The sequence below is a fragment of the Sprattus sprattus genome (genome assembly GCF_963457725.1).
Source record: "Sprattus sprattus genome assembly, chromosome: 5".
NCBI classification, from domain to species: domain Eukaryota; kingdom Metazoa; phylum Chordata; class Actinopteri; order Clupeiformes; family Clupeidae; genus Sprattus; species Sprattus sprattus.
In genome coordinates, this window is record NC_137924.1 from 31,889,628 (window position 1) to 31,905,033 (window position 15,406).

A 15,406-nucleotide genomic window follows, 5' to 3' on the forward strand; every position below is an offset into this window, starting at 1 on the left:
GCTCATTCCATCAATTCAACTTGCTCTTCTTTCAGGTTTAATGTTGATCTTGGTTAGGTAAATGGCTGTCATTATAACTCTTTGTTTTTTTTTAATAACAACGTGTTCGTGAGTGAATACTTAAGCATCTCACACCGCCTTTACTGAGTGGAATCATAGCTCTTGTTACTTCAAGACTTTTATTTTGATGAAGACAAAAAGGTGACCAATCCGGAAGTACACAAGAAGGAATGGATATGATAAACAGAAACTTTGAGGATGGTCTGACGGCTTCTCAATGTGTCATTGTGCATGTCGATTATATCTGTCGCAGCATGATTAACTTTGGATCATTTGAAATAATATATGCGTCTAGCTAGAACGGTGTCGTAAATAAACGAAAGGAAGAAAGACAATTCAACATACCAGCTGGGAAACGTTATCATAGCTGGCTAACAAACATTAGCGACAGCTAGTCAGCAATGCTAACATTACAATCCACGTAAACTTGCCATTGTTCCATTCCCAACCAGTTGTTCAGGGACACCAGGATAAAGAGCCGTGTTTGCCCGCAACTCACTATAGCTAATTTATTCTTGTTAATATGGATGTTAATCTGACAATCTCCCTTATTAGGGGACAAATGGGTGTTGTCATTGAAAAAGCGGTGACCGTGGCGGTGGAAAATGTGTTGGGGGAAATGATGAAGGTGGTTAGCATCAAGTTTGACGAATTTCGAAAGGAGATGAATGCAAAGGACAAGGAGAACGAGAACATCCGACAGATGCTAGATATATCCAGATGTCAGATGAGGGCTATGCGGAAATATTTGAGCGTCTCCGCCGCGAAGGATGACCGTCAGAATCACCCCAAGCAAAGACAGCAGGTCAACCAGTTTGACTCGATTCGAGTTCCGGAGGTGAACCTAGACCAGACCACCTTTTCTCTGTCGCTTCCTCATGGAGGAATTTCGAATGGTCCATTATGTCGGAGAACAGTGACCAACCAAACCCTGCCCGAAATTAGAAATAGCAGCTACACTCACAGGTCCTTAATGTCCCGAGAGGAGTACAGTATTACGTCGCACAAAAGTAAAGATCCGATTACAGAACCCATGTCAATGGAGGACCCCCCTCAGCCTGATATTTGCCTTATTGCCTCTGATGGAACTACCACGTTACTGGCACCAATTAAACGTAGGTCCATTCATTCTTTCATTCATTTTCTCTTTTCCTTTACATTTCCTTTCAGACTTACTTGCTTTCCACAAAGTCCATAATGAAATAATGTACACACACTAACCAGACATCAAGGCAGTGAGTCATATAGATAGATAGATGGATACTTTATTAATCCAGAGGGAAATGTAGGTATATGCGGGTTCACTGACTCACATCTGCACTGGTTTTCCAGAGGAGATCACAGATCGTCCAGAACTGGACTGCAGATTCCAGGAAGTAGGGGGGAGCAGTGACACGCCCCTCAACAGGAAGCCTGACCAGACCAGTCCTCCAGCAAGGGACCTTCCGGACGCCCCGGAGCCCCGGCATCTCAGCCCAGGAGAGGCAGAGGGTGGCGGGCTGGCGGGGAAGGACACCTCGCCCCCTCCGCTCGCCAGCGACGCCCCTCTGGTCAAAGAGGAATTGGCAGAGGCGGAGATGGTGCCCATCAAGCAAGAGCCACAGGAGGTGGAGGTTGAGGTGGAGGGGGACTCGTTGGGGCCCGTCGAGGGAGAAGGGCTCCGCCAGGGAGGATACCTGGAGGGCACGGAGACCCAGCAGCTCACAGCGGGAGCCACCATGGGACAGACGGGAGCGTACTTCTCACCCCTGGCCAGCTCCTCTACATGTGAGTGTCTGCCTCTGCTTCTATGAAGTGTGTTGCCCAAATACAAATGCACCAAATTTCAAAGGCAGAAAGAAGACCTGCTCTGAAATTGCAAGCGATGTGCTAGCGAAACCCAACAAACCCAAGGTTCTTGGTCTAATGATTAGCTTAGCCTCCAGTGACTGAGCGTGTAGCAGTGAGTCCAGCACAGGACTAATGAGCAACACATCTTATCACCTGTGAATAAATACTTTGCAGAGTTTTCTGTTACAGATTATACCTCCAAAAATTTTAATCCTGCGTACTCCACAGCTGAAACTCTAATTTCATGATGCTAGTCACAGAAACCCATAAGCGCAGCAATAACCCACCACTGCACGTGCCCAGCAATATTAAACCCAGCCACTGCATGTGCCCCCTAGCCACTGCATGTGCCCAGCAATATTAAACCCAGCCACTGCATGTGCCCCCTAGCCACTGCATGTGCCCAGCAATATTAAACCCAGCCACTGCATGTGCCCCCTAGCCACTGCATGTGCCCAGCAATATTAAACCCAGCCACTGCTTGTGCCCCCTAGCCACTGCTTGTGCCCCCTAGCCACTGCTTGTGCCCGGCAATATTAAACCCAGCCACTGCATGTGCCCCCTAGCCACTGCTTGTGCCCCCTAGCCACTGCTTGTGCCCCCTAGCCACTGCACGTGCCCAGCAATATTAAACCCAGCCACTGCATGTGCCCCCTAGCCACTGCTTGTGCCCCCTAGCCACTGCTTGTGCCCCCTAGCCACTGCACGTGCCCAGCAATATTAAACCCAGCCACTGCATGTGCCCCCTAGCCACTGCTTGTGCCCCCTAGCCACTGCACGTGCCCCCTAGCCACTGCACGTGCCCAGCAATATTAAACCCAGCCACTGCATGTGCCCCCTAGCCACTGCTTGTGCCCCCTAGCCACTGCACGTGCCCAGCAATATTAAACCCAGCCACTGCATGTGCCCCCCTAGCCACTGCTTGTGCCCCCTAGCCACTGCTTGTGCCCAGCAAACACAGCTGTAACTAGCGTGCCTGTGACCAGCCAAGCACAGCTAAATCATACCTTTATACGGATCTGTGTTTAAATGGTATTGTGCTTATAGGAAAGTCATTTATGAAGCATTCATTTACACACAAACATATAGTGAGGAAACTGCCATGAACATTGTGTGGTATATGCTTCTGTATGTTCAGCACTGTAGTGTGAAGCTCACTGGTTGGTCATATATGTTCAGCACTGTAGTCTGAAGCTCACTGGTTGGTCATATATGTTCAGCACTGTAGTGTGAAGCTCACTGGTTGGTCATATATGTTCAACACTGTAGTGTGAAGCTCACTGGTTGGTCATATTGCAGTTTAAACCTGGCGCTGATTAAACCCTCAGTGTAACTGTGTGTCAAAACTGGCAGAGCCTGAGATTAACACCACTGCACTCTTTCCTTATGGTGTGTCTTCCCCCTCTCCCATAACCCGAACGTTATTCTCTGCACTCTCAGATGCCACCAGCCGGCCCTGCGTCCCCATGGCGACAGCGGTGTCCATGGCGACGGCATCCTGCGCTGGATCGTCCCTGGCCTCGGCGACGTGGGCGGGAGTGCGGCAGGGGCGCCCGTGGCTGCGGGATCTGGGTCTGTACGAGCAGTACAAGCAGGCGCGGGCGGAGCTGCGGCGCCGCAGCCAGGTGCGCAGGAAGCAGCTGGAGCAGGACCTGCCGCAGGCACTGCTCGCCGACCTGGTGAAGGAGCGGCGTGAGAAGACGCGGCTGCGCGTGGCACGCTGGAGGGCCAAGCGCAAGATGCAGGCCTGCCTCATGGGGGCGCAGACGGCCGGCGCAGTCACTGCAGCTGCTGCCGCCTCCACTGCAGCCACAGCCGCCGGCGCTGCACAGGTGGGACAGACTGTGCAGAGAGTCGCTGGGCTGCAGATGCAGGCTCAGATGCAGACAGGTGTTGCCCGGCAACAGCAGAGACTTGGAGGTAGGCTGCAACAGCAGCAGCAGGGAAGGGCGGGGCTTCAGTTTGGAGGTGGAATGGGTGGGGCTTATGCATTTGGGGCGGGGTCTCACCAGGGGCTGTCGGCGGTAAACGTGGCGGTGGGAGTGGACACTGGCGGGAGCAGCGGCCACAGTCTGTCGGCGCAGACGTACGCTGCCGGAGACAGGTTTGCCCAGCAGAGGGCGCAGTACACGCTGCACGGCACGCAGGGACCGGACACTGGCACGTACCAGTGAAGGGAAACTGGAGGAGGAAGTTGATGATGATGAAGAGGAAGGGCTAACTGCCCATGGTCATCTGCTGAATCGGATGGGCTATTCCTGGGTTTCTCACAGCCTCTGAATCAGTGTGTGCCATCCAGTCGATCTGTTCCACGAGCAGGCCTGAACCTGGGTGACTGCCTGCCACAGATAGTCTGTGCTCTGCACAACAGGAGAGCTCATGAGGCTACCCTGTATGGGGGTTTATTGTAGCAGAATTATTTGCAATTGTGTGGGGAGAGTTGTGTAACTGTATCTCAATCCATGTGTGCGTAATCAGCTTTGTAAATGGGTAGAAGAATCTCAAAATGCGTACTGAGTTTTGTACAGGAATCTACAAATTTGCTGAGGTACGGCAAGCTGAAGCAGCTGTCGTTTTGCAACAGCATCCAGGCAGTTTGAGGGCCGCATTTTTTTATTTAACAATTGATGAAAAATGGCTTCTTCAGCTTGTCTTACCTCTGCTCAGGGTGAACAAATACAGATGGGTCAGCAGATTCTCAATCGGAAGAAATCTCAATACACGAAAAGCTGATTTCACACACAGATTGAGATACAGTTGCACAACTCTTCACACACGTTAGCAAATAATTCTGCTGCAATAATATCCCCATAACCGTGGCTCTCAATAAGTCGATGAGGACTCATAAGCTTAAGGAATAATGAGAGCAGGGTTCCCACGTTCATGGAATTCCTGGGAAAAACATGGAATTTTTAAATCCCATTTTCCAAGCCTCAAAAAAATCATGAAGTTTCATTGAAGGTTTTTGGAAAATCTGTGAAATTTTAATGAAAATAATTATGTTCTTGTTCTTTTCCATGGATATTGTTTAGTTGGACTAATGTTAATTTCTGCAGTGTGATACGGTTTCCAATTGAATTGACTAACAAGTCTATTAGACGAGGAATGGAAATGGTTGCTGTTTAATCTTCATACGTAATAAGGCACAACCTGTCGAGTAAACTACGCACTTTTGTGTACTTGTAGGTTATGAAAGGTCATAGAAATGTCATTAAAGGTCATTGAGGTCATGGGAAGGTATTTAAATGCTGTCAATGAAAAAGGGTGGGAACCCTGTGACATGTAAGTGTGGCTGTATAAAAGATCTGAACAGGGTTGAAGCAGTATTGTGGGTTTAATGGCTGGTCATCAGCTCCATCATGCATCCAATGGAGAAGCTCCTTTTGGCCATTCAGACTGTTTGAGCACAAAACTCACTCAACCTGACGCAGTAACCACAGTTACAGCTTTTCAATGGCATTTAGGCAGGCATTGGGCAAGACCAGAGATTTTATTTTATTTTATTGACTGACTGCTTTTCCTTGAGTGATTTCATGAAAAAAATTAAGTTATTGTGTATGAAGCCGTTTTGAAAACATCCGTAAGTGTTTAATATAAGGAATAAATTATGTATACAACATGAATTATGTGCTTCTTCCTGACCTATTTCATTTTTGTCATTATGTCAATTTTTCTTCCAGAAATGTTCCAGAAATAAGAGTTTTTCATGCGTAGTAATAACATGTTTAAGAATGGAAGCACATATACAGATCAGAATCATAATCAGAATAGCATGAACTGCAACATCATTTCTCAAAATAACAAACCAGAATAAAATAACTGCATTGTCATTTCAACTTTACCATATAAAATGATTATATTACCATATAAACGAAACTGCTGATCATGCAGATAAAAGAGTAAATCATTGAACTAACAGTTTTCTACCGCTACATCCGAATAACATTAAATACAAACAAACTTAGACTAAAAAAAAATCTATTTTAAACTAAGTTATATTACCATTATTAAAACTAAACCGCTACATGCTGGAGCACCATCAGTCAGCGTGGGAGGCCTCCGTTGATCAGCAGCGGCACAGTGAGAGATGAGTATGTTCAGATACGGCCCAGTCGCTCACAGAGGGCTACCCCACATCAAAGGCTATTTGTGCTGTTATTCTCAGTAGCTGTGGACACATTCACAGGAGGAGCTGATCTGGTCAGATCTGACGGCATTATGTCTCTGTTCTGTCTGTTTTAAGTGCGCCAGCAATCTAACCTGGTTTCAGCTGTCGTGGCATGTGTACTTTGATCTTTAGATCTGTGGTTTTTGTCTTGTTTTTCGTCAGGGTTAGCACAGAAATGTCCCAGCCTCAGTTGGCATATGGGGATTTTTGCGAAATTTTGAGAGTGTTGTAGGAACTAGTTACGCACACAAACATATCTTTTAAAAAAGAAAAAACTGTAAAGTCTAAATGTCGAACACAACACTTTCAACATTTTAACAAACACACTCTTCCCACTGGTATGCAGCTAGCTGGAAAACTAATATTTCTTTTTATTTTATTTGAATTTGACGCCAGCCAGAAAGGAGCTTCTGATTCACATGATAACAGACACGGTAAGTGGACAAGGAGGGAAAAAAGCAATGTGTGAAAGCTGACTGAGCACCCACAGGAAGGAACATCACATTCTCAACCAAGAATGCCTCCATCTCGTGAGCATCACATTCTCAACGATAATGCCTCCATCTCCTGAGCATCACATTCTCAACCAATAATGCCTCCATCTCCTGCGCTCAGAGGGACATTTATCTGTGTAAGTTACAACTGGGACCACGAGCGATGGCAAATGGTTGCTGATATTTGAGCTCAACTGCCAATCAAATTACACCCCTCCCTTCTGTGCACCTGAGGCACCGTGTTGTGGCTAGAGCAGTGTGTGACCTGGTCTGAGCTCACACATAGAACAGACAGCTAGAGGACTGTGAGGGCAGTTTGTTGAATTTGACAAAAAGAGATTGGAATTACGGACTGAACCTTTAAAGATGTCACCAGCTGGTTGTAAACTCGTTTTTTCTTCTCTAAAATGGACAAAATCCTGTCTAAAAACTACTTTAGTCAGTTGACTAGACAGTCAAGGCTTATATTACTAAAGGCAGGACCCAGGGCCTTTTTCTCAATTTGGCTCAATGTTTCTTTTTTTTGCCTTTGTGATATCATCGTTCTCGCCCTCCTGCCCCCAGCCAATCAGCCATTGATAATCCTCTGGGAGATGGCACCAGGAAGTGTGTAGAAGAGCAGGGCGATGAAGACTGCCAAGATGAGCAGGACCAGGGCAACGATAATGTACTTTTTATAGTTCCTCCAGATCAGGTGGAAGAAACACTTGAACGGGTTCACAAACCAGGAGAAGGAGGTGTCAGGGCGACTAGATGACAGCGATAGATAGATGAGCAAACACAGGTTAAGACAATGAGAGGAAGAGAGATGGAAGAAAAATCATTAATTACGACAATACACAATAACAATAATGACTATCAGTGTCATGAATGAACAAGAGGTAATTGATTTCTGAGTTGCCTACTTTGGCTTCTCCAGTGGTTCCGGTTCTTTCCGGGCTCGACCCACTGGGTTCTTCTCTGCCTCCTCTGCAGTCACCAGGTGGAACTCCGCCTCCACTTTACCCTGCAAGGTCAAAGGTCAGTGAGATGAAGGAGTGATTCTGTAGTTGCGTCAAAAACAATCCATTTCATATGGAGAAACTAGACAAGACTGTCCTCATTCAGTTTATCCTGGCAAACGTTCATAGAATGTTCACTGAATGTTTAATATCTGTGATATACTTGTGTAGGCTAAATCCAATCCAAAATTGAATCATTAATCTATTATTTAAAAACAATAGATGACTAGATGATTTTAAAAGCACAGTGATTCATTTCAACTTCGAAAGTGCAGAAAGGGGGAAGCAAGCGATAAACGGAGAGAGAGAGAGAGGCTATGTGTCCGTCATGAGCCCACCCTGACGTCCTTACCGTGAGCTCCCCAGACTTGGAGAAGGGCCACCAGCCTCGAGAGCGCTTCTGTTGGAAAATGGAGACGATCTCCATGCTCTCACTCAGCATCTCCAGCTTACAGGCCTTTGCCGTCTTCAGCCCGCGTGGAATCCGATGCAGGTCCAGTTCTAGAGAGCCTGTTAGACACACACACTTCAGGCCAGATAGCACACTCTCAGGAGGGCTCTGATTGGAGGTTAACACACTCTCGGGGGGCTCTGATTGGAGGTTAACACACTCTCAGGCGGGCTCTGATTGGAAGTGGCAGTGTCCCTCACCTCACCATCTTCTTTTCATCTTAAATCCTAAGTGTTGACTTGTGGCTTTGGGTATCAGCACCAAACATTTGACTATCCTAATGTTCTTGTCTGATAATTATCTTCCTCCTCTCTGTCTTCTTTCAAAGCTAGTTCTCTAGCTATATACTCTTTCTGTGGGAACATTCATTACCTTTCACAATTCAGGGGAGTCAGGTGAGAAAAAGCCCAGTGGTCAGTCCAACTCAAATCAATATCTCTCTCTCTCTCTATCTATGTCTCTCTCTGGGCCTCATTTATAAAACGTTGCGTAGAAACCATCCTACATTTTGTCTAAGACATTTCCTGAAATGAGCGTAAGTGAGATCCACAGAAAACAGACGTACACACAAAAAACATGTGTACGCCAATCCTTCGGTTATAATCACAAATGGTCATGAAATTGTGCGCAACTGAATCTCCGCCCTCAAAACGCCCCTATTTAATCTAATCAGCATATTATCAATGCACAAACAGAGCGCATCCTCAATGCACTAACTCTCTGTGACAGTGGCAAGAAAGAAAGAAACAGAAGAATTAAGAAGAATTAAAGTGAGGTTGACATCAACGTTCTGCTGATGGAACAGCAGATGCGGGCCAAAACATCGTTAGAAAGCCTGTCTGGTGGTGTAATGGCAAAAGCAAAGTATTTGACATGTAGTAGACACGTCTCCGAAGCACGAGTAGCACCAGAAGCCGCATCTGCGGCAGCAGCACTTTGGTGCGCTCCACTACCAACCTGTGCTGTATTGAAGTGGGCTTCCTAGGCTTTCTGAGTGTGCGAAATCTGGATGAGAATACATTGGGAACCCTGTTTTACGCAGGAAATCCTCTTTCACATTTTGCTGGGCATGCATGGAAATCTTATAAATTGCGGGCATAGGCTATAGGCTACTGCGAAGAACATCGGGCAAAATTCTGCTTAATGATGACGGGGATTGCTCGACTGGTCTCCAATTTCTCATCGGAACATTCCTGCAGCCAGGAATCCAAGAACGGACAATACCTGAACGTGTATGGCCTGGTTGCCTCTGGTGCGCCTCTCTAGACGAGAGGCCATTTGGGCACAACGCTCTCGGCAAGCGGTATCTGCTTATCAGACATACATCATCCTGTGTCAAAAAGTCTGCGCGATCACAAAAAAAACCCTCTCTCTCCTTATTGCGCAGTTGGCAATATCCTCTAACAACAGCAATGCAGCCATATCTCCTACTGAAAACTAAGCAACTATTAGTCTTTTTATAGGTTATAAGTTTGAGCGAAATGTTTTACACTTGTGAAATTAAAACGGAATAAGATGTGAATCTCATTCATGTGTAAATTATTCTAATAGTTTATTTGATTTTATTGAGCGAAACTTTAATTTGGCCTTTCACCATTAGCCCAAATGGTGACGGTGGTCGTGCATGATGATGAAACTGCGTGTCGGCTGCCTGTCGGCGCTCGGAGAGTCCTGAATTCCTGCAGTACTCCAGTATTGCCGCAAGGAAATGTACTTACACGAACTGAAACCAGACGTAGAGATACGTCCTTTTCTACGTCTAAGACGTTTTTTATAAATCTGTACTTAGACGTGGATTTGATCGCACGCACAGTCTAAGATCAGTTCTGTGCGTAAGTACGTTTTATAAATGAGGCCCTTTGTCTCTCTCTGTCTATCTGTCTGTCTGTCTGTCTGTCTCTCTCTCTCTCTCTCTCTCTCTCTCTCTCTCTCTGTCTCTGTCTCTGTCTCTGTCTCTGTCTCTGTCTCTGTCTCTGTCTCTGTCTCTGTCTGTCCCGCTCACCCAGGAAGTCATCTGCGGACAGCCGGTCGAAGTCCCAGACCTGCAGCAGGAGCACAGCAGGCAGCTTCTGCTCGGTCTTGTCCAGGGCGAAGATGCTCTCGCGCTTGCTGACCACCAGCAGCTTCTCGGCCGGCATGTAGCTGAAGGGGAACACGAGGCGCCAGTTGAAGTTGCCCTCACCCGTCAGTGAGTTGTAGTGCACGTCTGTCTCCTGACAGTCACCCTCCAGGCCCTTCAGCCAGCTGAGGGAGAGGAGGAGGATGGATGAAGAAGAGGATAGAGGAGAGGAGATGAGAGGTTGAGGAGAAAGAAGAGGAGGAGGGAGAGGATAAAAGGCAGGGGGGATGGAGGAGGAAGAGGAGGCATGAGGAGGAGGGAAAGAGAGGAGAGGAGAAAAGGGAAGGAGTGAAAACAGACAGAAGGAGAGATGGGAGGAGAAAAGAAAAGCAAGGTGGAGACAGTAAAATGGAGAGAAGAAAGAGAAGAAGTAGAAGATCAGATGGAAGGGTGTTAAATGGAGGAGAGAAGAGAGGGAGGATGAGATGAAAGAAGTAAAAGTTCAGATGGAAGGGTGTTAAAAGGAGGAGAGAAAAGATGGAGGAGATTAAAGAGATGAAATAGAAGATCAGGCACTGGCATAGAAGTGAAGCAGACTTCAGAAGGTAAATCCCCTCGCTATCTCCTACTATCTTCACTTTTGTGTTCACATGTGTGTGTTTTTGTTTTGCTGTCTACAGACAGTGAGGCAGGCATGTCCTCATCCTTGTACCCTTTCACGTAGATGTCACTGGACTGCTGTCCAGTTAAGAAGTTGCTGTCCTCCAAGATCACATCCTCAGTATTCCATATGATGATTCTCAGCTCATACCAACACAAAACACAAAACAAACAGGTTTCATAATGTATTCATAATGTATACAAACAGGGTTCATAATGTATTTATAATGTATACAAACAGGGTTCGTAGTGTATTTTTAATGTATTCAAACAGGGTTTATAATGTATTCATAATGTAAACAAACAGAGTTTGTAATGTATTCATTTCTTCATTCATTCATTTCATACTGAAGCTCAAGACCCATGCATATGCAACGCAAATATGAGTATGTGACATGAGGAAGACATGTAGGCCGGTCTTAAAAAGATTGTCTTATCTACATTTATTTTATGACTGAAAATAACTCTGCCTGACAACAGTAGACAAACCTAAAAACAAATGACAATAAAACAGACAATAAAATGAGTTTAGCATGTATACTGTCACTAGGTCTCGAAAGAACCCCATTTGAAGTGCCATGGCAGCACAGAAACAGATCTGGTCCAGCTCACCCTTTGGGCTTGCGGGGGGAGATGTCCACAGCGGGGCCTGGATGGGGCATGTCCATGGGGAATACATCTACCCACATCTGCAGCTGACCCTGAGGAAGAACACACACAGAGATATATACGCACACAACTATAAACACACACACACACACACACACACACAGATATACACACACAGATACACACACAAACACACACACACACACAGATATAAACACACACAAACAGAGATAAACACAAACAAACACACACACACACAGATATATACACACACAAACAGATGTAAAAACACACACAAATGCACACACACAGATATATACACCCCCCTTAAATACAAATTGGTGATATTTTCTCTAACCGGGGATTTTGGTTGGTTGTGGGTGTACCTGTTCCATGCCGGGTCTGTCTCTGTGGTAGAGCGTGCGCGTCTCGATGTTCTCCGGCACCAGCCGACAGCCCACACCTGGCATTTCCGCCCACCTGTGCAGCACCCTCAGTGCCAGGTGTTCATAGGACTCCACTGTCCGCTCTGGGGAGGGGGGGGGATTAGAGTTAACGATCGGTCTAATCGCTATATTAGATTGATCTATCGGTCAAATCGTTCTATTAGATTGGTCTCTCGGTCTAACCGCTCTATTAGAACAGTCTAAGCGCTCTACTATATCGGTCTAATCGCGCTATTGCACCGGCTCACGCCTCAGCTCTAGGACTAGAATGAACAGAAGCGGTCTGGATCAATGACTGTAAAAGGAGGCCCTCCTGGATCAATGACTGTAAAAAGTCAGAGTATGGTTTATTCTGAGCTGACCTGGCCAATTATCTGTTACTAACTACACATGCTTTGGCTCCAAACAGCAACTTCGGCACAGACTCTACAGACTCAATTTTGCCACAACGGGCGACTGATTTTGGCTTAATTTCTTAAGAACGTACGTGCATGACACCATACCGTCCATCTTTTTTGCAGTCATTGGTCTGGATATTGGCCTTTTGACTATGGTCCTGGCCCTGGTCCTAATCTAGTCCTGATCTGGTGGTCCAGTAGGCCTTACCTTCATCAACAAACAGGGTTTTCCCGGTGAAGACCTTGTCTCCGACTGTGATCCTCCCAGGCTGGAAGCGAGGCCCACTGATTCGGTTCTCCTTGCAGAGCTTGATGAGTAGATCGGTGGGCTGGATGCAGTCCCTCCATGCGTTATAGCCCTCACTGCACACAACAACAACAACAGCACTCAGTCTCTCTGTGCATTATAGCCCTCACTGCACACAACAACAACAGCAATCAGTCCCTCCATGCGTTATAGGCCTCACTGCACACAGTTCCTCCATGCTTTATAAGCCTCAATGCACACAACAACAACAGCAATCAGTCCCTCCATGCGTTATAGCCCTCACTGCACACAGTTCCTCCATGCGTTATAGCCCTCACTGCACACAACAACAGCACTCAGTCCCTCCATGCGTTATAGCCCTCACTGCACACAACAACAACAGCACTCAGTCCCTCCATGCGTTATAGCCCTCACTGCACACAACAACAACAGCACTCAGTCCCTCCACGCGTTATAGCCCTCACTGCACACAAAAACAACAGCACTCAGTCCCTCCACGCGTTATAGCCCTCACTGCACACAACAACAACAGCACTCAGTCCCTCCACGCGTTATAGCCCTCACTGCACACAAGAACAACAGCACTCAGTCCCTCCATGCGTTATAGCCCTCACTGTACACAGTACCTCCATGCATTATATGCCTCACTGCACACAGTCCCTCCATGCATTATCAGCCTCACTGCACACAGTCCCTCCATGCACTACAGACTGCACTGCACACAGTCCCTCCATGCACTACAGACTGCACTGCACACAGTCCCTCCATGCACTACAGACTGCACTGCACACAGTCCCTTCATGCATTATCAGCCTCACTGCACACAGTCCCTTCATGCATTATAGACCAAGAGAAGGAGAGAGGAGAAGAGAAAAAATAGAAAGGAGGGAGGAGGGAAGAAGAGAAAAAAAACAGAAGAGAAGAAATATGTTGAAGAAATTGTGAAATTGTTGTCATGGTCAGGCATGGTTGTCACTGTTTTAGCACTGCACCACACTACTGTTATTAACTGGAGAAAAGTCAAGAGGAGCGGAGAGGAGAGGATGCACTGCACCGCTGTTTTTGCCATTTAGTGACATAAAGTACTAGCAATCAGCAAAGGTGTATTCCCTGCTCACAGTGAGTACTCGCTGGGCAGGCCACAGGTGGCTCTGTGGCGACTGTAGAAACGGTTTTCCAGGTCGATCTGCGTCTCCCCGATCAGGTCATCCCCTCCAATCATGTCGTAGTCGTAGATGAGGATCTTCAGCAGGGACTCTTTGGGGAACGAGGCCTGGAACTCAAAGGACCTGATTGGGGGAAATGATTTTAGTTTTATCATGCAGAGCATTTTAGCCACCAACTTCAACTTCACAACTTGATATTTCAAACATTTCTACCCCTCAGATTCGCTACAGACCCAACAGCCTTGGCCACCATGAGGCCTGACCATAACCACATTTCTATTTCTAGTGTCTGTCTAACCACAACCCCAACCCTAACCCTAACCCTAACACTAGCTTGAGAATAAAACAGACAAACACATTTTGATGTTTTGAGAGTTGGTGAGAAAGTGGCTTCAGACAAAGGTTCACTGACCTGCCAAACACTGGGTTGAGCTGTTTCGGGATGTAGTTGTCCCGGTCTTTGATCTCCATCTTGCCCAGTCTCAGGACGATGTAGGGGTCTGACTTCCCGTCTGGATCTGCTGGGTGCAGGTTACTGGCCTGAGGGATAGCATGGAGGTGTTTACTTAGCTTCAGAGAACACGCAGAACACAGACCACACGCAGGAAAAGTAGTATTGAAAAAGTAGAAAAATAAATGATTTAACCGTAAGAGGAGGCAACTTGACTTTTTTAACCTCTACACTGGCAGACTGGTAGCCAGCGTGCTCCAAACAGCAATCTGGTTCACACATCCCTCATCAAATATTTTTGCAACAGAATCTTTCTATGCACTTTGGTGCAACAATACATTTGTCTTATTTGTTAGGCTAAAGTCTTAGGCTCTAACAGCATGCTAGGTACAGCACTCACACAGACACACAGACTAAACAGCATGTTAGGAACAGCACTCAAACAGACTGAACAGCATGTTGAGAACAGCACTCACACAGACTGAACAGCATGTTAAGAACAGCACTCACACATACTGTACAGCATGTTAAGAACAGCACTCACACACACTGAACAGCATGTTAAGAACAGCACTCACACAGACTGAACAGCATGTTAAGAACAGCCTTCACACAGACTGAACAGCATGTTAAGAACAGCACTCACACACACTGTACAGCATGTTAAGAACAGCACTCACACACACTGAACAGCATGTTAAGAACAGCACTCACGAACACTGAACAGCATGTTAAGAACAGCACTCACACAGACTGAACAGCATGTTAAGAACAGCACTCACACAGACTGAACAGCATGTTAAGAACAGCACTCACACAGACTGAACAGCATGTTAAGAACAGCACTCACACAGACTGAACAGCATGTTAAGAACAGCACTCACACAGACTGAACAGCATGTTAAGAACAGCACTCACACAGACTTAACAGCACTCACTCAGACTAAACAGCACTCACACAGACTTAACAGCACTCACACAGACTAAACAGCACTCACACAGACTGAACAGCACTCACACAGACTGAACAGCACTCACACAGACTTAACAGCACTCACTCAGACTAAACAGCACTCACACAGACTAAACAGCATGTTAAGAACAGCACTCACACAGACTATGTAGACCCGGATGAGGACTTTGGTCTCAGTGTTGGGTGGGGTCCCCTGACTGATCCTGAAGGGGCCCTCACACCCCTCGTCCTCGTCGTCTGGGAGTTTATACAGACAGAAGTGACCCTGGAGACAAGCACAGACCAGAGTCAATACTCAACACAATTGTCAATGAAGCTCTGTCTTAGAACACTGCACTAAATGAATACGATATCAACCATGTCCATGGCCAC

General features: G+C 46.5%; 2 protein-coding genes across 2 annotated transcripts in view; one reads left to right on the forward strand and one right to left on the reverse strand.

The window, feature by feature from the left end:
• Window positions 1-260: 260 nt before the first annotated feature.
• LOC308366134 (uncharacterized protein) lies at window positions 261-4,064 on the forward strand (the record flags this gene model as incomplete). Its single annotated transcript, XM_080839770.1, has 3 exons — window positions 261-1,175; window positions 1,393-1,827; window positions 3,331-4,064. The coding sequence occupies exons 1-3, from the start codon at window positions 584-586 to the stop codon at window positions 4,062-4,064; spliced, it is 1,761 nt and encodes a 586-aa protein (XP_080695896.1). The 5' UTR covers window positions 261-583.
• A 3,056-nt stretch (window positions 4,065-7,120) lies between these two features.
• Window positions 7,121-15,406, reverse strand: part of fer1l6 (fer-1 like family member 6) — a gene marked incomplete at its 3' end in the record, with an annotated part of 31,968 nt that continues 23,682 nt past the window's right edge. Inside the window, exons 26-36 of the mRNA XM_080839771.1 lie at window positions 15,174-15,299; window positions 14,023-14,150; window positions 13,563-13,733; window positions 12,385-12,539; window positions 11,719-11,861; window positions 11,336-11,424; window positions 10,776-10,874; window positions 10,007-10,248; window positions 7,906-8,063; window positions 7,458-7,558; window positions 7,121-7,301 (exon numbers count right to left, since the gene is read on the reverse strand). Of these exons, the coding sequence (XP_080695897.1) occupies window positions 7,121-7,301; window positions 7,458-7,558; window positions 7,906-8,063; window positions 10,007-10,248; window positions 10,776-10,874; window positions 11,336-11,424; window positions 11,719-11,861; window positions 12,385-12,539; window positions 13,563-13,733; window positions 14,023-14,150; window positions 15,174-15,299 (1,593 nt within the window). The remainder of the gene's footprint in view (window positions 7,302-7,457; window positions 7,559-7,905; window positions 8,064-10,006; window positions 10,249-10,775; window positions 10,875-11,335; window positions 11,425-11,718; window positions 11,862-12,384; window positions 12,540-13,562; window positions 13,734-14,022; window positions 14,151-15,173; window positions 15,300-15,406) is intronic.